The sequence below is a fragment of the Gasterosteus aculeatus genome, chromosome 17 (genome assembly GCF_964276395.1).
Source record: "Gasterosteus aculeatus chromosome 17, fGasAcu3.hap1.1, whole genome shotgun sequence".
Taxonomy (NCBI): domain Eukaryota; kingdom Metazoa; phylum Chordata; class Actinopteri; order Perciformes; family Gasterosteidae; genus Gasterosteus; species Gasterosteus aculeatus.
Window position 1 is genome coordinate 8,210,602 of NC_135705.1, and position 22,362 is coordinate 8,232,963.

The 22,362-nt window shown below is 43.2% G+C and overlaps 2 protein-coding genes across 11 annotated transcripts; both read left to right on the forward strand.

Annotated features, from left to right (window-relative positions):
- The first annotated feature begins 55 nt into the window (after window positions 1-55).
- Window positions 56-11,386, forward strand: eif4enif1 (eukaryotic translation initiation factor 4E nuclear import factor 1). Of its 7 annotated transcripts, none has more exons than XM_040204947.2 (19): window positions 56-579; window positions 1,118-1,270; window positions 1,610-1,683; window positions 2,369-2,496; window positions 2,611-2,885; window positions 3,321-3,519; window positions 3,678-3,841; window positions 4,476-4,635; window positions 5,446-5,622; window positions 6,245-6,516; window positions 7,158-7,232; window positions 7,804-7,990; window positions 8,424-8,512; window positions 8,747-8,871; window positions 9,172-9,253; window positions 9,388-9,508; window positions 9,601-9,915; window positions 10,031-10,198; window positions 10,391-11,386. In XM_040204947.2, exons 2-19 carry the CDS (start codon window positions 1,169-1,171, stop codon window positions 10,576-10,578), a joined length of 2,901 nt encoding a protein of 966 aa, XP_040060881.1. In that variant the 5' UTR covers window positions 56-579; window positions 1,118-1,168; the 3' UTR covers window positions 10,579-11,386. The 7 variants fall into 7 exon arrangements, with proteins under 7 accessions (XP_040060881.1, XP_040060885.1, XP_040060884.1 ...); XM_040204951.2 differs by having other exon boundaries at window positions 4,497-4,635; XM_040204950.2 differs by having other exon boundaries at window positions 3,681-3,841.
- Window positions 11,387-11,524: 138 nt separating this feature from the next.
- Window positions 11,525-22,129, forward strand: patz1 (POZ/BTB and AT hook containing zinc finger 1). Of its 4 annotated transcripts, XM_040204953.2 has the most exons (6): window positions 11,525-13,987; window positions 14,598-14,661; window positions 14,764-14,935; window positions 16,088-16,246; window positions 18,381-18,584; window positions 18,907-22,129. In XM_040204953.2, the coding sequence occupies exons 1-6, from the start codon at window positions 12,744-12,746 to the stop codon at window positions 19,368-19,370; spliced, it is 2,307 nt and encodes a 768-aa protein (XP_040060887.2). In that variant the 5' UTR covers window positions 11,525-12,743; the 3' UTR covers window positions 19,371-22,129. The 4 variants fall into 4 exon arrangements, with proteins under 4 accessions (XP_040060887.2, XP_040060889.2, XP_077948113.1 ...); XM_040204955.2 differs by lacking the exon at window positions 18,381-18,584; XM_078091987.1 differs by lacking the exon at window positions 16,088-16,246.
- Window positions 22,130-22,362: the final 233 nt, after the last annotated feature.

The window sequence follows — 22,362 nt, forward strand, 5'->3', positions numbered from 1 at the left end:
GATGGGTAGCTGTTCTAAAAAGTGCCTTTTAAATTGTCTAAATTAAGTGTAATTTAAACTCCTATAAATCAAATTAGATTTTCTACCACAGTTCTTAAGGTTGTAGAAAAACAACTCACTGCCAACGCGTGATTACCATATTATTAATTAAATATGAGGATACAACACGGCCAACCCACGCCGGACTATATGCAATTCTACAAAGGCGCGATGGGCACAATGTAATCTTTCCGAGGACCTTCTTAAAGCGGTGATCAGAGGAAAATTGCTGCTACGACTTAGAAAACAGAGAAAGAGCAGACAATAATTTGAGATTACACAGTCACTGTGTGAATTAATTTGTTGCCTCGACTCGTTATTTTGTTTAGTTACCCCAGTATCGTGTGCTTTTGCTGATATTACTGCAACATCTCAACCGGTTTACGATTTTAGTAGTCGCTGGGTGGGCTTTATCCCCATTTCCCCAGCTAGTTAGCTAGCTAGCTAAAAGGGCTAGGTTAGCTAGCTAGCTAACTAACTATCGTTAACTGCCGCTGCTTGGTTGTTAGCGACCGGTGTTCCACGCAACATTTAAATTGAGTAAGTTGGCTGTTTGTGTTTTCACTAAACCCACTTTCTTAGCCAGCCGTTTGTACACATTTTATGCATGATAACCTGGACAATATTCCGATTGAACTCCCCAATTGTGTTGGAGGCTACCTTGGCTGACCAAAATCCGGGGTAATTGTTAGCGTAACGTTATAATTTCCTGAAACTGATGATTAATGAAACATTAGTAGCTGATTGTCGCAGTGGTCTGTAACGTTGGAGATGTATTTCTTGACGGCTTCTGTCAGTGTTCAGATAGTAACTTTACCGGCAATTGTTCAATTGTGCTAAGGCTAGGTAAATAATGGTAATTGACGTGTCACGTCACCGGTCTGGGGCTGTTGTCAATTAACTTGCTAATTGCCCAGCAGCGTTTGCTGAAACAGTCCACATGTAAGTTGGCCTTACGTTAGGTCAAGTTCATTTTTTGTTCCATGCTCATGTATGAGGACAGGTTCCTTTTCTCGTGTAAGTATTAAGTGTATCATTAATCTGCTGCTTGACGTTTTCTTCAATTTGTTTACATCAGGAACCAATTATTTGTTGGGCTGGAAGTGGTTTGTTCGGTCTGAAATCGGTCATGGAGAACAATGCTTGTGTCGAGCAGAAGAATAGTGATGGAGATGCTACTGTGGACCCAGATAAACAGCCAGCAGCCACAGCTCCTTACAGATACACCAAGGTGATGAGAAATATCATTGATGAAATATAGTAGCCATGAAGCGTACTTTTTAACGCCACACAAACCATTAGTTTTACTGAATATGCTGTCTTGAAAGATATACATGCATATACTCTACATATCACCCTACAGCATTCTGTATATAAAGCAACCGGTTATATTAGTCAGCATTTACTAACTCAAGCATATTGACACTGTACTGTTGCACCACTGTAATATTGTGTGTGATTTATTTTGTGCACTTTACCAAGTGTGAGAGAGAATGTTGCGCCCTATGTAAAGTTTCTGGTATGTGCTTCACACCTGGCAATTAAAAACGTCTTCTCAATTATTTTACAGGAGGAGCTTCTTGAAATAAAAGAACTGCCAGTCTCAAATGAAAGGCCAGAATGTCTTTCTGAGAAATATGACAGGTAAGAATGAATTAACAATTTCCCCAAACAAAAAACTAATTAACTGTCTGCTCTGGGCAAAGTTTTGTGTGCAAATCATGAGCTGATGAATATGGGCTTTTATTTTTCGGAAAACCCATATTCATATGCTGGAAGATGTTTTTGCGGAGCATTAATTGTTTTTTTAGCATTTTCATTTGGGCCAAGATATTCTAACATTTCAAGATTCCTTTATAGGATATGGATAGTTCCTAAAAGTATTGACTGACTATTAAAGTGACCATTCAAAGACGGTCTCTGGTGTAAAATCTTAGAATCTTAGAATGAAAATGTTTGGTTTAGTCACCTTTTTTTATCGTTTGCAGATCACTTGCATTTATTTTTGTCTGAACCAAAAATGCCATTGCTTCAGAAGCTATGTCCGTTAGTTGTTTTGCTTGCTTTGATTATTCAAGACATTAATGAATATCATGAAAAAATGCTGGTATTACAGTAAATTGCATTACTCTTCTTGGTTAAAACAAAGGTTCAAATTCAGTCATAATTAGTTTTAGATGATAGAACATGTTTTACTAACTGCAGTTGTTGGTGTGTTCTCAGGTTTTCTAATGCCCAGAAAGAACCTATATTATATTTGAATTCTTTGTCAATTGTCTTTAGTCAGCTGGTTTCAGTGTGTTTGTAATTGTGTTGAATGGTGTTACAGTGATGGTATCTGGGACCCTGAGAAGTGGCACGCCTCTCTGTATCCCACTTCAGAGCGTAACTCTCCAGTGGAAGGTTTTAAAAAGGAATATGTGGACGACAGAGTTCCTTTGAAACGGAGGATTCCAGGTAAATGACCCAAAGTCAGATTTGAACCAGAACATGGGTGTTATTCTTTTAGTTATGATGTGACCGTTTGTGTCAAACATCTAAAGCCAAATTAATTTTCTCCATTCTATTCAGATCCTCGAGAGCGGTTAAAGGAGGATGATCTGGATGTCATACTTAGCCCTCAGCGACGCAGCTTTGGAGGTGGATGTCAAGGCAACGCTGCACTTGCACCCCACGCCCGTCGCCCAATTAGCCCCCTGGAAAATAAGGAAAACGAGAGTCTTCGTCTCGGAGGGGCACGCAGAATCGGCAGTGGCCGCATAATTGCTGCCCGAGCCTTTGAGAGAGAACCCCGTGTGGAGAAAGAGCGGGAACGTGAGCGAGACTTTAAGGATAAAAGATTCAGGGTTGGTATTCATTGCTTTTAGTCCATCCATAATGTCGTATTCCCTGTAGTGATTGGACAGAGGCATTCAGTACATTGAGATTCAAGTTTCTTTAAATGTTAATGTGAATAGTAATGCCAAGAAAGTGTTTTGCAAAATCACCAAACTCGTACGTTTCTAGTTCATCTAACAAACCACCGGTGAATGAATTTAATGAAAAGCCATGTGGAAATTACATTAGTTGTGGGGCACTACTCTAGTGTTTAGAAAATTATGTCAAAAAGAACTTTCCTTTGATTTAGAACATGCTGCTTGGAAGCTTAGTTAGCATATTGCTGTGCATTCTCTGTACAAAGTTAATTTGAATGGTCCCATTCATTTATCATCAATCAATTATTTGCATGTGAAGCATTATCAATTTTACGTGGTAAATGTACGTATTCTCGTCATCTGCAGAGGGATTTTGGTGACAAACGGGTGTTCAGTGAAAGAAGAAGGAATGACTCTTATGCAGAAGAGGAGCCAGAGTGGTTCTCGGGGGGGCCCACCAGCCAGTCCGAGACAATTGAGCTCATTGGATTTGATGACAAAATCCTGGAGGATGATAAGCGCCGGTCCAAGCGGTCAAAGAAGCGGGGCGAGTCGATAAGAGAAGGCATGTCAAAGTGTTGTTGTTTTTTTGTTCTTTATGCATTTTGTATAATCTGATAACTTTGGTATTTTGATATATTTGACTTTCTGCTGCAACATCAGGAATACCGGAATCAGGAAGATCATTTTTTCTTTTAGATTAATTTTGTTGTTGTTGTGCAGCAGTCGAATGCAATGGTGGACAGGCAGATGCACGAGATGCAGGTGTGCAGTCAACTGCTGATCAAGAGGTTCCTCACCCGGATGTCCTGCCCGAGCAGACGACTGGAGACTTTGACTTCAATGAATTCTTCAATCTGGAGAAGACCATGCCAGGACTGGCCTCTGTAAGTTTTGGGGTGCACTTGGTGGTTTTATTTTTTATGTTTTAATGTCACAAATTGGATGGCATCCAAATGTCCCGTTGCCTGAAAATTACTTCTAATCAGTATAAACTTTTAACAGTAGAGGTTTTCAAGTGTTTGTCCCACTCCCTCAAACAAACTTGCTGGACATTTTCTTACTTTATTTTTACAATAATTAGGAACAATTTGGCAGTTGTGGCACAATTGTTACCCGTAAGATTTTATTATCTGCTCATGAGAAGTCATGTAAAAAGTATTATTGTGCTAAATTGGCAGATGCTTTCTCAGCACAAGATTACCTCTGCGGGTGCTGGGGATTATCTCCGAATGTTGCACTTTCCTATATGTTATGATAACAAACCACTGCATGGGGTTGATCTTGGGTTAAAAAGGTATCCGCACAAATAATTTATGCCCATCATTACAGCAATACTAGACCTTCTCATTTGCGAGAAGTAGACTACAGTGTAAACAATGAGAATCAACAAAGAGCAGTGCATTTAATGACACAGCCCCCTAATCGATGTGGGGGGGGGCGGCCTAAATGTAAGTTCTACCTTTTTTCCTTGGATCTCTTTTCGTCCTGCTGTTATTTTTGTTTCTCACTGTTTCTCAGGCTCCCTTCTCTGTCTTGCAGATGATAGAGGACGTTTTGGGGGAGGGGCCTGTATCAGCTAGTCGCTTCAGTCAGTGGTTCTCCAATAACATGAGCCCGTCAGGCAGCCGTTCCAGCAGTCTGAGATCCACTCCGCATGAGGAGCTGGAGAAACTTGCAGGTAGTAATTTGATTTCCTCAGTTTCATGCAACTATGTAATCTAAAAACAGTCTTTGAAGCGGTTTTTAGCAAGTGTTCACATGAAACGGTGCAGATCAGTGGCCTTTTTTACAAATGTATGGAGTAGTACGATAACTTCCATGGTTTGTTTCAGGAGGTTTTTGTATTCAGAATGAATCTGGTAAGACATAGGAATTTGCAGAGTACAACTCTTCTATATTTTGAGGGGGTATGTCTCAAGTCTGATCTGCAGTAGACGGTACTTGGTTTGTTTACATTATGGAACGTATTCCTTGCCGTCAGTTCAGTTTCTCTCTGCTAGTTTAATTATTCCTCATTTAGCTTGATCTAATGGTAAATTTCATATTGAATTAAGTCACAAGGTAAAAAGTCTGACTATGATAAATCTTAAATCGTGCATTTAAATCTTTTTTTTAATTATTTTTTTTATTGATATTTTACTTCCCCCATCCCTACAGATGATTAAGATAATATGCTTCACTGAACAATTGTTGTTCTCTTGTTGGAGCTTATCTCAAAAGAAAACATGACATTTAAGGGATATTATCTAGCCAGTCTTTACTGAATCGTGATCTGGGATATGGCCTTCAAATCTAATCCATTGGATGCATCTTGTTTAAAAAGAGACTTTAAACTTTGTCAGAACCAAACTGCTTCTTTACAAGATAACTCCTCTGCTATTTGATTACTAATCTGTTCAATTCTTGCTTTGTAATTGTTATGCCCCAAAGCACTCTTTCTGTGTCGGATGTTCTAAGACTAGTCTTGGCTCTTTTTGCTCCTCTGAAGGATTTGAGCAACGCGGCTCGTCCTCCAGCCAAGGCCCGGCCTCCTACTTCACACCTATTCAGCCATCGGAGTGCAAGGAGAAGGTGGACATCCTGGACCTGCTTCACAAGGCCAAAATAGACTTGAAGCCTCTTCTTTCCACCCTGTCTGTCAACAAAGCTCGGCTACGGGAAAGCAGTGAGTAAAATATACCGTGACACTATCTGTAAATATGCTTGTACAATTACTATTGGGCAATATGGCTCAATTTTGAGCATGATTGATTGAATATTAGGAATGATTGCGAGATTACGTGTTGACTGTAGTACACAATGAAACTTGATGATTGCACCAACCATAGCTCTACGTTTAAAAATAAAACCGCCCTGTGCAATATTATCTGGCCATGAAAGTTAATTGTCAGTCCACGTTCTTGGTACTTAGTATGAATGCAGAATCTCTGCCAACTTTATGACCAAAATTAAATATTTGTCCTTTTATGCACAGTTGTAAATTGTATGAAATCAGCGTTCGGGTTTTTAGACTGATCCATATATTTGATAGCTTATGGAACTGATCTTTCTGATTTGCTTTCCGTAGTCTCTCCCAATACCAGTGATACCAAACCAATGGATTCATTGCAAACCAGTTACGGGTGACCAGATGTTTGCTGAACGATAATCTAAAAATATACTGTGTCCTTTTAAATCTCATCAAAAATACATTCTATGGTATTCTCCTAATTGGTATTTATATGTGCTTCTATTGCACAAACTTGTATTTGCTTTAATCTGTGCCTTGTTTTAACCTCTGTCCTCAGCTAACTGTGGAGCGGTGCTCTCGCTGGAGGAAGTGGAGGGAGAAATGAAGGGAATGAAGCTCTGCCCAGAACCACAGGTCCGGAAAGTGGCGCCTCCTCAAAGAGGCAATGGCACGCCCTTTATGGCGCAACATTTGGAGGAAGCCTTAACTGGGGGCCCCAGCGCCCGTCCACACTCGCGTGACACAGATATGTCTGCCTTTAACAAACTCGTCAGCAGCATGAAGGCAAGTGGAACTCTGCCAACTCACCCCAAAACAAGCACAAACAGCGTAAGTATTTGGTTTTTAATCTATTTTGTGACGTGGGCAATTACTGGATACGGAGACGAGATGCATGTTTTTAGTGCGGCCATTCATACAAATGCACCTCATTGTGATGCTGCATTCAAGCGTTTTCTATGTAACAATCAAGCACAGTTTGAAAATGTCATTGACAAACGAGACAATGATGGGCATAAATTTGTTTAAATGTTTTGGAGGTTATTCTTTTTCTTTTTTTTTTTTTTGGTGTTCGAATGCTGCAAGTGTCTTTTTATGCAAGTAGGTCAGTTTCTGAATTTGATAGTGCTTTTCTTTTTATATACTGAGGCAAAAATGTCAAGTTATTGTACTAATTCTCATTAAGGAACACAAGTGTAAAAATGTGTCTGTATCCAAAATCATACCTGACTTGCATGAAGGACATTTGGATTCTGACTTGTACAAATCCATCTCCGTTGGCATTCAGTGGCGCAGTTTAAAGTAGTTCCACCAAATTCTGTAACATGTCCATATATTCATGGGGTTCACTGATTCTTAATACCAGTTTCTATGCCTGCTTTGACTACATGACTTACTGAGATGGGTTCGTAGAGGGAGATGGTGTTTTTGACTGCATTGCACCCGTCACATTTTCTCCGTGTTCAATGCAGCAACCTTCAGATCCGGCGGTTGTGACTATGTCTGAAGGCCACGGGCCCCCTCAGCAGCAGAAAAATATATTTCAGGTATGTTGACTATCCTCTCAGGCTAATGCTGTTAAAGGTACAGGCTAAAGGTGTTTCAATTTACAGTGGAAAAGTTTTAAGAGTCTGGCTGTTTTACTACAGGCCTCTGGCTCTGAGTGTGCGGTGTCATACAGAGGGCATCAACTGAAATGCCGGCGAAGGGAATTACATCATTTTAAACTTTTTTTCCTCTGACGTATAACTGTAGGATGTCAGAAAATATCCACACCACAGGAAACAATACTTTCTGACTAAAAATAACTTGAGTCCGGCAACCCTAATGCGAACTGTAATTAAGGAGTGTACGTTGAATGACTTGGAATTTAACTATTCTGTTTCATCTCCATCAAACGTATTCTGTGAATACTAGAGGCCTCCAGGAGAAATGTATAGTCGATGCCTCAGAAGAGATTGAGTTTTAGGGGCAGCTGGGGTTTTGAAACACAGACCAGAACATGAAGATGGACTGTGGACGTGTGTGCCAATTATTGGAGGAAGTTTAAGGGAGCGAAACAAATTCTCTAGCCCATATTTTATGGAGGAAATGAGTGTATGTATGTTTGTATTATAGGCACTCTTAGGAGGTTCCGCTCGTAGTCGCTCTCCTACACTCCTCAGTAATCTGTTGGCCAACTCTGAGGGACCAACGAGCACTGCCCCGCTACATGGACTACTACACAAGGGCCCGTCACCCCCCCTCTTTCCACAAAGGGCCCCCTCACCTGACTACTTCAACAGTCGGATGCATCCTCCAGCAGGTAATTTATTCAGAAAAGTGATGTGTTGCAGTAAAGACATCTACACAATAGCTTAGAATGGGAAACAATGTACACTTTATGCATTGACTTTCTCTCAACAAATACGAAGAAGAAATGAACCCTTAAGTATTTGGACTTTTGTGGGAACCTAGGTACTGCCTCAAACAATGATGCAACCTGAACTTTATTGATCATACGAGATTTACCCGATTTGTGAGATGTAACAGAAATTTTAATTGACACAAATCTCAGAGGCTGTTTCGCTGGAGTGACGAAAGTAGTAAGGGCTCTATGTAGTTTTATTTTATTTTTTTCTGAGCAACTAAGATGGCTTTGCTGGGTCTATCGTCATTTACACATCAAATCTCAAGTTTAATGTCTTTTCTGCTGTTGGTTGAGCTGGATCATATATTTATCTCTCTCTTCCCTCGAGGTTTCACCGTTGGTCATCAGGCCATGCTGCCGCCGCACTATGCTGAGGTCCACAGGTCTATGAGCCCTGGATCTGCAGCACCGCAACAGGTGACCTAAATGTCTGGACACAGTGAACTTGGATTATTAGCTTTATTGTTTATTGAATGAAAATATATTTCACACACAGTTGCTGTTGTATTAATATTTAATACTTTTTTGTAGTGTAAAATGCATACAAGCGCTCACTTTACGATTTTGTTTTATATTTACAGTGAAACAAAAGTCACAATGACTACCTAAATGCCAAGCCGCGTTATGAAAATGTGTATTTTGTTTGACCAGATAAGGATGCCTGTGAATCATGCAGACCTGGAAGCTCTGGCATTTCAACAAGACCTCGCTTTACATGCCCACCCTTCATTCCAGTCGGGCTACAAGCCTCCACAGGACAAATCCTTTCGAAATAGGTTAGTTTCTTAGAGGTAACCAGATGCTTAATAGTATCTAATGATAAATGAGTTTTATCAAAAAGATTTTTATTTGTGTCAAGAAACAATTGGGCCACGGGTTTGTTAATCTAAGTAATCGGAATAACAAATTACAATTTAGTGTAATCAAAGTTTATAAAAGCACTGATTCCAATTTTTTTTCTTGTTTGCTCTACTTATTATTCTATGTGTTGTCTTGAAAGTAGGCCCCATAACCCGATGACGTGCCTTATTTAGCGTTTTCTCGTTGCGTAAGGCTGATAGGCTTGTGATCCACAGACTGCAGCGTGTGAATCACTCCCCTGGTCCCGGCCCCCCGCCGGCTGAAAGACACTCCCCAGGCAATGCTGTCACCAGCATGGTGAGCGAAGACTTTATCCACCCAGCTGTCACTGACACAGACGTGTCTCGTGAAGTTGGACTTGAGTCTGTACTCTCAACACATATTGGTATTACTAGAATAAATGTTCTTAATTTGTCTTTTGTTCCCTACAGTTGTCCCCGTCATTCACACCTACATCTGTGATCCGCAAAATGTATGCAACAAAAGAGAAAGGCAGAGATGAACCCTCAAGTCGTTTGGAGATTAAGGAAGAGGCAGCAGGATACACTCGAGGTAGTACAAAGCGTTGACCTTTACCCACCACTTCCTGATTAGTAAATGTGTTTCAACACCGTAATATTGCAATTTGGGGTATGGGATTACAGACTGCAGCTCCCCAAATCTATACCTGGACGGGGTGGATGGTAATGCCGCCCAGTCTGGTGGCGTAAAGGCTGGTTCACAGACCTTACAAAGCAGGGACCATGAGCGCCTCAGGCCTGTCTCTGCTGGACAACATGTGCCCACCATGGTACCTCCGGGATCCTCCTCGTCTTTCCCGCGTCCCATCTATCCCGTACCACTGCTATCTCATGTACCTATGGTGCGCCCTCCTCCCCAGCTGCACCCCACTGTGGTTCAACGAATGCTGGCGCAGGGAATCCAGCCCCAGCAGCTGGGACCTGCTCTTGTGCAGGCAGGTTAGTGCTGGTTTGTTTGATTTATCCACACAGGGTTTTGTTTCATTGTGAATTGACCTGATGTTAAAACTTTGACCTTGATGAGCCTGATGGAAGTCTTAATTCTACACACCAGGTATATTTCCAACCCATGTTGACCTCGCCCAACTTCAAGGCTTGCCTCCTGCCCTGCTTGGACAACAGCTGTACCCTATGAGTGCAACAGGACATACACTTCTACCTCCTAGAGCAAATACTCAAATGCAGTTGGCAGTAATGCAGCAGCAACTTCAACAAAGACCAAGTGAGTGGAAGTCAAATATTACCATTCGGAATGTGCATGTGCTATAGGAACCATTTCATTGTCTCAGGTTTTGATTGCTGCTGCATATCGTTTTGACATGAATGGATTTTACATTTATATCTTTAGATCAGTACACATTTGTTTTTTTTTCCCCTTCACTTCTTTGATTAAATGGTCCTTTTTCGTCTCCAGTGCATCCAGGCATCTCTGGCCCGCAGTCACAGAGCCACGGCCCACACCGGACAAATGGCTCCCAGCAACACGGGGGCCCCAACCCCCCAGGCCTTGCCAAGTGGTTTGGCTCGGACGTGCTAGAACAGCCACTACCCTCCATGCCGGCCAAGGTCATAAGTGTTGATGAATTGGAGTTCCGACCATAAGAAAATCAAGATAATTTTTTTCTTTTTTCTTTGCCCATCTCCACCTCCTCGTTACCATAGAAATGTGAAGTTTGATTTGATAGACAGTGCACGGACTTGGACATTGTAACCTTGCCATGCTATGTCTTCAACCTTGAAGTCACTGTTTTTTGAAGAAGCGTATCAGCAGAAAAGGGAAGATGAATAATTGCGATATGTTTTGTGACTGAGTGGGAAATGTTTTTTTTTGTTTTTTGTATTAAGCTCTGCGCAGTAAAATGTATAGCCCCAATTGTACAGACCGTGGGAAAGAATTGTATTCTCCATGTATATAGCTATCCTTTTTTCTTTTTGTTGGAAAGGGGAAGTTGAAACTATTCCGCAGTTCAACTGAAAATTTCGAGACAAAGTCCCCAAGAGCTGGTAGCATTCCTTTGTCTAGTCTAAATTTAATTTCACTCACTAAACTGCTAAAAAAAAAAACGCTACTGCTAGTGAGAAATACGGAATTGATGAGTAGCTTCATTGTGTACTATCCGCTTTTGTGGCTAGTGGCCCTTTTCTGTAGATGTGATTGGCTGGAACATTTCAAGACAACTTCGGGGGATGCAGTGGACGTTGGTTGTGCCTTTCTTTGTGGTTTATTTTTCCTTCCTTAAACTGTATCCTCCTATCCAACCTGTCACTGGGGGATGGGGGGGCAACACGGCTCACAATGTCAATTTTTTTTGTTTGTTTTTTGTTAGGGTGGTTGGGATCGAGTTGGTTTATGTGCTATTAAGTTATAAAAAGCACAAATAGAATTGATAAATAAAATTGTTAAACACAATTTGCTGAATTGTTTTACATTTTTATTTTTTCATGTATTAATAGTGGCCTCTTTATTAGATATGTGGAATCAAAAACAAACAGCTCTGCCATAAATCTGCAAATGAAGACGTAGTCCCGTTTTGCTTTAGAAGAGAAATGCTAACCAAAACTATATAGAGCTCCCACCTCAATATTAAACATTTAAGTTCATGGCAGTTCTAGACATTAGATTGTGCTTTAAATGTGTACCTTGTTAAGTGACCACTGTGTAGATGTGAACTCAAACACACAACCAATGACGGCCTCCTTTTTTTCTACTGACTTTACTTACTAGTAAATGTGCTTGTAGAATGTGAGTAAACCACTTATCGCGTATGGCATGTCGGGATATTCGGTAATTATTCTTGTGCTACTTGAGTTACCTGCTTATTTGGTGAAAGTAGAGCTAAACTAAGATTTAACTTCCAGGCTAATGAGCAAAGCCCAGATATTACAGTATGTGGGTTAATTGATAATTAGGTGCAAGTTTCACAAGACCACTTGTTCACAGAATGATCATTTAGAACTTCTTGGGCCCAAATTTACCTTTATTGTTCATGTAACTTATTTTTTAATTAAATACATTTCCAAGGCCCAGTAACGGCTTTTTGTTGACTTGAGTGGTGTGCTGTTTTTTTTTCTTCAGCCCGTGCTGGTGCAATGGGTGTTATCGCTGGTGCAATGGGTGCTTCAGCCCGTGCTGGTGCAATGGGTGTTATCGCACGTTATAGTTCCCCACGGTTTAATAATTTTCACAAATGTCAAAGTTGCGTATGTGCAGTAACGCTTGTGTCCCCGCGTGCGGGTCTTCACGTCTCACGGACACCTTTGTTCTTGTAGACGATCCGGAGTGTAACACCCCCCCCAGTGGCTCGTACAGTATGAGAACCCTCTACACGCGCACAGGGGGTGGGGGTGTCTTTATTTGTGGTCGGGTGGGGGAGGGGTTTCCCAAACCGACCAGGCAGGAAGAGACCTGCACGTTACATGTCCCCCCGATGCCGGGACTCTTAACTTACCGCTCCGACAGCCATTACCACGAGACCCTCGTTTCAGACAAGACGCAGGTCGAATAAACCCCCTTGGAGAAAACATTTTTCAACAAAACAAACGCCCCCCCCCCCTCAAGAAAACCAGGGTCAAAGTTCACAGGAAGCTGGGGGGCTGCCATTTTTTTCCCTGCTACTGCTAACGTTTAACGGTAGATGCTAAAGCGACGGGGAGGGGCGGTTGGTTTTGGGATTTTTTTCTAGCTAGCTGCCACCAACGGGTCGAAAAAAGGCGTCGTTTCTCCGACCTGTCGTCGCTAACAACCGTTGTTGTTGGATGCATTCGGCATGGAGAAGGTAGCGGAGCCGTCTTGGACTTCTTCGTACACCTACCAGGTGAGCAAGCACAGTGCGGAGATGCTACACAACCTGAACATTCAGAGGAAAGATGGAGGCAGGTTCTGCGATGTGATCTTGCGCGTCGGCGAGGAGAGCTTCCCCGCGCACAAAGCCGTGCTGGCCGCCTGCAGCGAGTATTTCGAGTCGGTCTTCAGCCGACAGGCGGAGGTCGACGGGGACAGCAGGGAGCTGGAGATGCACACCATCAGCCCCAAAGTTTTTAAAGACGTCTTGGACTTCGCCTACACCTCCAGGATCGTGGTGCGGCTGGAGTGCTTCCCCGAGTTGATGACAGCTGCCAAGTTTCTGCTGATGCGCTCGGTCATCGAGATCTGCCAGGAGGTCATCAAGCAGTCCAACGTGCAGATACTCGTCCCGACGCTGCGCGGTGGAGACGCCAGCCTTTTCCAGGCCGCGGGGACCACGGAGCTGGGTTTCCCGGTGGCGCAGCAGGACGCCGTGAACGGAACGGGGATGCTGGTGAACGGGCAGAGCTTCGCCAACGGCGCACAGACGCACTTGGACGGCAGCGGAAACCCCGCCGCCGGGGTCGTGTTGTTGGAGGGCGGCGGCGGCGGGGACTCGTCGATGCCCGTTCTGGAGCCCGTCGATGGACTGTGCGCCGTCCCGTCCACGGACACGTTCCAGCACGACGCCAGCAAACGCAACCGGGGGAGACCCAAGAAAGCCGGCGGCGTTTCGGAGGTCGTGCACTTGCACAACAGCGTGCCGAAGGACATCGTGCTGTTTCCTTGCGGGACTTGCGGTAAAGCTTTCACGGAGGCGTCGCGGTTGAAGAACCACGAGGCGCAGCACGGCGCCCACGGCGGCGGCGACAGCCACAACGTAAACAGCGTGGCGGACAGCCTGTCGGCCGCGGGCATTTCCCTGATGGCGCACTCCGGTCTGATGGAGAACGGGCTGCTGCTCCACGGCGGGCTGACGCTGGACAACGTGCGCAAACGGGAGAGGACCAGGCGGCACGTCGGCTGTGACATTTGCGGTAAAGTTTTCCGCGACGTGTACCACCTGAACCGACACAAGCTCTCCCACTCCGGGGAGAAGCCGTACGCGTGTCACGTGTGCGGGCTCCGGTTCAAGCGCAAGGACAGGATGTCGTACCACGTGCGCTCCCACGACGGCTCGGTCGGCAAACCGTACGTGTGCCAAAGCTGCGGGAAAGGCTTTTCGCGGTGAGTTGAGATGTATTTTTGGAAAAGGGGGGGGGGGGGGGGGGCGCTGCTGCTGCTGCTGCTGCTTCTAACAGGCGCAGCTACTTGTGTACCTGAGACGCAGGTAGAGGGAGTCGTTTAGCTACAGACAGCGACACAAGGGAGCGGGTTTGGTTCAGCTCTTTTGTGCAGAAAGCTGTCAGTCAGTGTTTGAGATGCACGGACACACGAAGCACCCGAAAGTAGTACATTAGTCAGGCTTTATCTACTGTGAGCCAAGAGTGTGGGAGAGAGAGAAGCGTTGTCCTGCACAAACCTATGGAGAAAAAAAAAACTGCTGAACTGTTACTTAAGTGACTTGTCATCTGAGCCCGTTGACTTCAGCCCCTCACACCAGTTTCCCAGGCTGCGTGCTGTCAGGCTGCAGACTCACTGTCGCCATCTACTGCTCTGGAGGGTAAAATACATGCATGTAAATATGTCACAGGTACTTACAGGGGAATTGCTAAAAAATATATATTTTTAAATGCTACGGGAGATTGTGAACGTTTTTTTGCAACCTTTATGGTGACGAGATTCGTACTGCACAAATTAAGAGGACAAATGGTTATTTATTTATTTTTCTCAACAGACCCGACCACCTGAATGGACATATCAAACAGGTTCACACAACAGAGAGACCCCACAAGTGCCAGGTAACTCTAAATACATGCATATGTACATACATACATCAGCATCTCAGGGCGTCTTCGTGACATGTGAGAAAAGTTTAAAGACGGTTTGTTTCTGTATTTCAGATTTGCAATGCCTCGTTTGCTACAAGAGATCGCCTCCGTTCACATCTTGCATGCCATGAAGACAAAATCCCCTGCAAGGTCTGTGGCAAGTTTCTGCGGGCCGCCTACATGACGGACCACCTCAAGAAGCACAGCGAAGGGACGCACAACTACTGTGGCATTTGTAACAAAGGTAGTTATTTAAAATACATCAGCATGCACTACTCTCTTACAGGTTCGCCTGCTAATTCGTACTGCGCCTGAAACGCCGCCATCTCTTGTCCTAATATTCCGTTGGACTGGAAGTCGTCAACATTCGGAGAAAAATAACAGCCCTAATCCGCTTTTTGTATCGGGCTGACGATGTTGTGTTCCAATAGAAATAAAGCATGTCTGTCTGGAGTCATGCTATTGCAATTAATACGCTTTTACTCCACATAGTTCTGTACTGCTCTGAAGGAAGTCTGTCATAAGTGTGCCATGACAGTAAAAGCCGAACCATAAGCTCTAGTTAAGTTTATCCGTGATCGATTTGTCTATTCAAATATGTATACATAGGATATAAAATACATCCTAGCACGAAAGACAGAACCTGAAATGGAAAGTAGTATTTCTTTTTTGCCACCGGAGGAAGCATAAAGACCCCTGGCCGTTCCAAAAGTGTTGTCCGGGGTTTCTGTTGCACCTTTAGACGGCCTTACACTTTAATGGTGTCTATGAAAGTCTGTTCTTTGAGGATACGTTGCATACGTCGCAACACAATATTTTTAATTATCAATTTGTTTCCAGTCTGTGTCTGTAGACAAGCTGACATGAACATACCAAATGTGGAAACATTTGTGTGACGGTCGGCACCTACTTTGTACATTGAGTCTGGGTGCTACATGCTGAAAAGGCTTTTTCAGGCTTCTTCTTTTTGTGCTCGTAGATCATGCACACTAGAGTGCAATACCCTTTGCTTGTGGCCACTACTCCAAAAATTAACAAAACCTTTGTAATAATAATGGATGAAAGTGGATTAAAAAAAACATCAGAAGTCAATTAAATTCAAGACGGGAGAAAAGGTGAGGTAAAAATAAATCGATCAGTGGCTGGTGAAATATAGCGTGCTTATTTAGCTGCTGATGCACCAGTAAACCATCAAGGAGTCGAACAAGAATAAAAGTGTTGTGATAATTTTAAGAATATCTCAATACTGAGAGAATTAAACTCCCCCCTAAAGTTATCATCATCGTCCAACTGGCTACTGACTGATCATCAAGCCCCCGACCTCTCCTCTCTCATAGTCAAGGCCTCGAGTCTGTCAAACAACTGCCTTGTTCTTGTCTTGTCCTTCTGGTCCCAGGTTTCTCCACTGCGTCCTACCTTAAGGTGCACATAAAGACGCACCACGGCTCCCCGCTCCCCCCCTCTGCCACAATGCACAGCTTCCCCGAGCCGAGGGGGGAGCTGCAGATGCACAACGGCGCCTCTTACCACATGGGACGCCAGTGCTCAGTGGAAGGCAAGCAGCCGCCCGCCCCCACCCCAAACTCATGTTTCTGGCTTTCGTTTGCTCTGCTGCTATTTGCAGAAACATGCTGCTGCATCGTTTGTGTTCAAAACGCAAGCACGCGTTCACCGCTGCTGCCGAGCTTTGCGCTCAAACAGTCTGTGCAATTTCATGTGCCGGTTGTCTTTCTCCTCGTTACCATGTCTTTTCATCCGGGGGGGGGGGGGTACAGAACCACAGTTTGAAGTTTCCCACACCCCCTATAAGGGTTTGGGTCGCTCAACTCGTGTCAAAGGTTAGAGTTGCTAATTGGCTGTATATAACAAGCAGGGCCTATCTTACCATAGAAAGTCACCTTGATAGTTATGTATTTTAGAATCAGAATACCGCTACTATCTGCACCTCTGTCACTAAAACACTACATTGCACAAAACGTGGCCCATTACGAGACTGGAAATTGGTACGAACATTTCAAGTACCTATCGTCACATTCACATAATTGAAGATGAAGAAGTTGCCTGGACCGCATGGTGGGCGATTCTCTTCCACATTACCACGTATGATACGCGGAGTGCTGCTACGTCACTTTTTGATGTGTGTGTCTGTCCAGCATGGCCATGGCATCGTATGGTGTACGTCTCTGCTTGGCCGCTCCATCAATGCACCGCGTTGCATGAGTGTCCCGACGTGTGCTCCCTTCGCCCAGGATTACTGCAAATGTGGTAGAACCAGTTGCATAGAGACAGTGCACATCAAACTGTGAGCCACAATTCACGTTAGGGGGGAGCCGTAATTATGTAAATTACGGCTGAATGTGGAACATTTGAAAAATGTGGTGGTGTCAAAGTTATTGATTATCATGAGAGCTGATTGAAACCATTAGCTACTGTGGTATAATGTTTCAATCAAAAAGTTTGTTGGTAATATATTTACCTTCTGGCCCGGCAGGCAAAAAGGCAAGTTGTGCCTTGAGGAGCGAATTAGGAGTTGGCAGTTTCCGTTTTAATCCAGGACGTTAAAATTAATGTTGGCTACCGTAGTGTTTTATCAGCAGGTTTGAGACGAGAGACGCCACCAATCGATTTTCCTTCATTAGATGTCAGAATATTCGTTATATTGTTCATGTGGCTCCTTTTGGGAAGCATCATTTCTTCTGCTAGCTCAGGTTATTTTGCTTGGCAAGAATTGTCATCTTCCTCAGATGGTTCATTTTGCAGAATAGCATTGTTGAAGTTGTGAGAGAACTAGTGGACCTTTATGATTGATTGTTGAGCCATTCTCTAGTGATCCTCCCATGAGTGTCACTACATAAACAGACCCCTGTTGCAGTAGTTTAAAAGGGTTTCCTTCACTGTGCTAACTGACTAGCTGATATCTGTCAGGTGACCATGTGCTGCTCAGGACAACAAGGTCCAGTAAAGCTAAAGGTTTACGGAATGTAAATACAAGTGGACTAAACTCTGCTTGATATTAGTTGAGCTGAGAACTTGGAACTAGAGTTTGCAATCATCAATTTTAACGATCCTGTTGAGGGATGAAACCCATCAGATAAATTTAGAAGCTGAACCCCTGATTCATCTTTGAAAATGGCCACGTCCTGAAGTGTGTACTGTCACTATTATTATCAAGTCTTCATTAAGTGTCATTTCAACATCATATGTGATTATACACAGTACGGGCTTTTCTCACCGGAATATTCTGTCTTAATGTCACAACAGACATTTAAACACCACACGTCACGAGATCCGCTGTGAGAAAGGTGTACACTGAGATGGATGATTTTGTATGTAGATTGTTGATAATATTGAAGATGAATGTATTTTGACAAATATCACTTGTTGTACTCCATTATTTCAGTAACCATTTATGTTGCGCGTCACTGTTCAGTGTCTGTTCAGGGATTCTGTGTTTACCGGAAGGCAAAAGAGGTTAACTGATTGATGATTGACTCGCTGACAGCTTTAGCGACGGCGCTCACTCAGCGTGGATCCATTTAAACGGGCTGAACTCTATTTTGCTTTTGTTTTACAAAAAGCACTTCAAGTTCTGTTGATGAAATGTAGGTAATTCTATCCGTATCGTTTCCGCCGGCCTGTTGTGTCTGCCCCCCCCCCCCTTCCTTTCTCCCTGGCCGGGTGTCGTGTAGACCTGTGCGCCAGTCGCCAGCTGCGCCTCACCTCGTCTGAGGGAGGGGGTCGCTTTCATGGACACCCAGTTCTTACCCAGCCTGGCCCTCCAGCCTCGGGCCGCCAGCCCGAGCTGCTCGTGGGGAAGGCAGGTGGGGCTCCGTATTTCTGGGATTGTCGCTCTGGCGGGGCGCCTGGCTTCCCCGTCCATGGGCCTGCCGCAGGTCAGTATAGTCCAGCAGCAGGGGGGGGGGGGCATGAATTGCCGCAGAACGGTCAGTGGACACTGGGACTGAGATGGATGAGTGTTTAGTGTGATGCTCTAGCAAATCTTCTCTTTTTACTTTTATTAATTGCCACGATTTGTTCTACTTTTGTAGTTTGGTGACATTTCACTAAAGAGTGTTTTATTTTTTTAAACCAACTTTTAAAACCTTTTTTATAAGTCATTTTTCCTAATCCATGCTTACCCTTCCTCCCACCTCCCCCTTTGTTTCGCCCCCTGTCTCCCCCTCTTCTCTCCTATCCATGCGGTGCTTCCCACAGACGGGCAGGAAAACAGCGAGAAATGTCCTCATCTGGAATCAGACGAATCGGATCCTTCATTTGGGGAACTGTCCAACGGGGACGAGCTTAAGTCTCCGCAGAAACCCGACGAGCCGGAGCTGGAGATGCCCTCCTTGGCCTGCAACGGAGCCTCCGCTGAGGCCTTGGGCTCCCCGGAGCGATCTAAAGCCAGGGCGGATCCCGAGAAGAAGTTTACCTGTGGCACCTGCGGTCAGGCCTTTCGCACCAAGTCCTACCTCAACAAGCACCAGCACAGAGTCCACAAAGCCCAGAAGGCCCAGGGGGGGTCAGCGTCGGGCTCAAATGAGCTGTCTCCGTTCTCCCCGCAACAGAACATGTCCCTTCTCGAGTCTTTTGGCTTTCAGATAGTCCAGTCGGCGTTTGCGTCTTCACTGGTGGATGCTGAGGCCGGTCAAAGTGGAATAGACTTTGGAGGGAAGTGACATGCTTGCTAAAGTTCCTCTCCCCTTATTTGTAGGACAAAGCTGGGTCGTCCACAGAGGACGCTCTGTATTTGGGACTTTTTCTGTTTGTTACGTGACTCAATGTGTTTCCAATGTTTTGGCCGCAGACTGCCAGACGATTCCTACCTTTTCTACTTTTTCAGAGCATCAAAAGTGAGTGCACAGTGTTTAAATGTTCTTTCTAAAGAAACGACATGAAGGTTTAATTTCTCTTTATCTGTGGATCTGTTGAAGTTATGTTTGATATTCTTTCATTTGTTTTTGGCTTGTGTGTTCTTTTGAGCTTTCTTAGCTGCATAAATGTTTCTTGACAGCATCTTTTTTTAAAGAAATTCACTTGTCTGTTCGCCCGCTGTATTTGATGTACCCGGTGAATCGGCTCTTTTCTTCGGCTGTTTCAATGAACTTAATGCGCCACAATCCTTCGCTTAAGCTGGAAACTGTCTTTAACTCAGAGCAGCAAGAGGGTTGAATTCTGTACTCGTGTTGTTCTCTGCTTTCTTTTAAGATGGATTTTGTTTTGTCCACAGTTTTAATAGCAGGTTTTTTGAGACGCATTCCTAACAGGCCCACGGCATCATTCATGACTCATCTGGCACCTTGAAAGCCGTAAAAGACAATTTTATTATATTGTGAAGAAAATAACGGTATAGTGCTTGGTGGATTAACTAAATTACCCCAAGTTCATTAGATATTTATTATCATTGTTTGTAATGATTTATTATTTTATCACCATCTAGCTTAGCGGTTGTGAACTGATGTATAAGCTGGAGGGGTTTATTTAGATTCATTTGCATGGGAAAAGTTCTCAATCGTTGTTTGATTTGATTATCTGTACAAAAAAAGAACTATGCAGAGAAGAACCGTTATCACTAAGATGAAACCTGCCTTGAGCTTGTTAGGAATGAGAATCCCCCCCATGACAATGTTTGCAAGCCTTGTTTGTTTGGTTCTAAATAAACTGTACATTCAACAGGGACCAAGGTAAGGTATATATTTTAAAAAATGTAGATTATATATTTTATTAACTTATTCATGCCCTCAGTTTTGTGTACTTAAAAAAAAAAAAAAGGATTGTCAAACAAAAAACTTGTGATTTTTCTTGTTTGGATCTTTTTTTTACTAAATTATGATGAATTGATATGTTCCTCTGTGTGTGTTGTGCAAAGGTTTGGGCGGGGGGGGGGTAAATGAAGGGGTCAAACCCTGACCCACCAGCCTCTGGACCTACTAATGCTTCTTTTAAAGACTCAAATAATGCAGCTCAATTTATTTCCCTGGTGTTGTTTCCTCTTCATCCACCGCACTTCTTGTATTGCTCACAAACCTCCTGTCCGATTCGCTTGTGCTGGTAGACGACGTGTCTTATGTTTGCACTAATCGCTATCCATCCCATAAAATGTGTTTGTCCAAAATGTTGAACCAAGGCATTCCTGTGAGGATGACCGAATACATCAGGTGGCTCCTCAAATCAATCCGGGGGGGCTCATCCACTTTTCTGCATTTGCTTCCTTTGATATTCAGCTCCATTTTTCACATCGTAATGAAAACATTTTACACGGCAAAACAATTCTTGCATCTTCAATGAGTGGACAGGATGTTACTTATTAGGAAACGTGTGAAGATCAAATCCCCAGCTGCTAGAATTCATTTGGTTTTGGTTAAAAAGATTTAAAAAAATACAATATAGATAACAAACATCCCCGTAGTCTTGTATATACCCAAATACAAAGTTATAACAAACTAAAATAATTCCAAAATTAAAATGTAATCATCTTGTATCTTATTGACCTCACACATATTTTGATTACCATCTTCTCCATCGTTTTTTTCCTTCCCCTCATCAATGATCAAACCGTGTGAGTGTGTTTCCTGCTCTGTTTATTTGTGTTTAATTTAGGCGGTTCAATTCAGTACATTCCTTTATTTATGATTATGTTGTGATTGTAACGAGTGTACATACCATTTGCAGTCTATAAATATATATACATACATATATATATATATATATATATATATATATGAACCAACCAATATGATCAGTGTGTGTCATGGGTGGTCCTGTACATATATACATTGCTTTTGTCGAGGGATGTTAAGTTATGGCCGTTTGAATGAAAGTGTAAACGGGGCGTTCTGGCCTGCGAGCTGAGCCGGGGGCCGAATGTCCCTCACTGGTTGGGGGCAATAATGGTTCCACTGTCGCTCTGCTCTGGCAGCGCTCTCACTGCCAGCTGCAAAACTCACATCTTGACCAAGTTCCCTTTTTTTTTTTCATTCCCTTTTTTTGATCCACTCTGCACTAGTATTTACTCCTTAAAAGTGATAAGGCTTATTTTTGTTATTGTTTATTTCAAAACAAGTGGAAGATGCCGTAAGGAAGTAATGTTCCTTTGTTTGGTTTTGTTTCACTCGTGTTGGTACTCAAGTGTAAAAGTTGTTTTTGTTGAGTATTTAGGCCCCAATGTGTTTTCTTTCTGCTTTTGGTCCGTTGCAAAGTGCCTTCCAAATACTGATTGTGCACAGCAGTGGATTAAAAAAGGTCCTCTTTTCTAAAGGGTTAGAATTGTACAGAGTGACTTGCATTGACACTTTTGTATAAAAAAAAAAACACACAGAAAATGTACAATATGTTACCTTGGTATTTTCTCATCATACTCAACAAAATTGCTGATGAGCTACATGTTTTGTTATAACGTCTTTGGACATATTTCAATATAAGCATACTTTTCTATAGATATTTGTTTTTGTACTCTGTCATTGAGTCTCACCATTGTTGTTTGTACAGAGATGAGAATCAAATAAATTGCAATTAAAAAAGCTCCCAGCTCGTGATTGTATTGTGTACGGTTTAAATGACTAACAATAGTGTGCAGTGAAACTGACTGATTAAGTGTCATCTGAAGTGTACGAGATGTAAAGTATGAGCCGGGGAGGAGAGAATGTTTACTTTTGTCTTTTTTTTCTATTA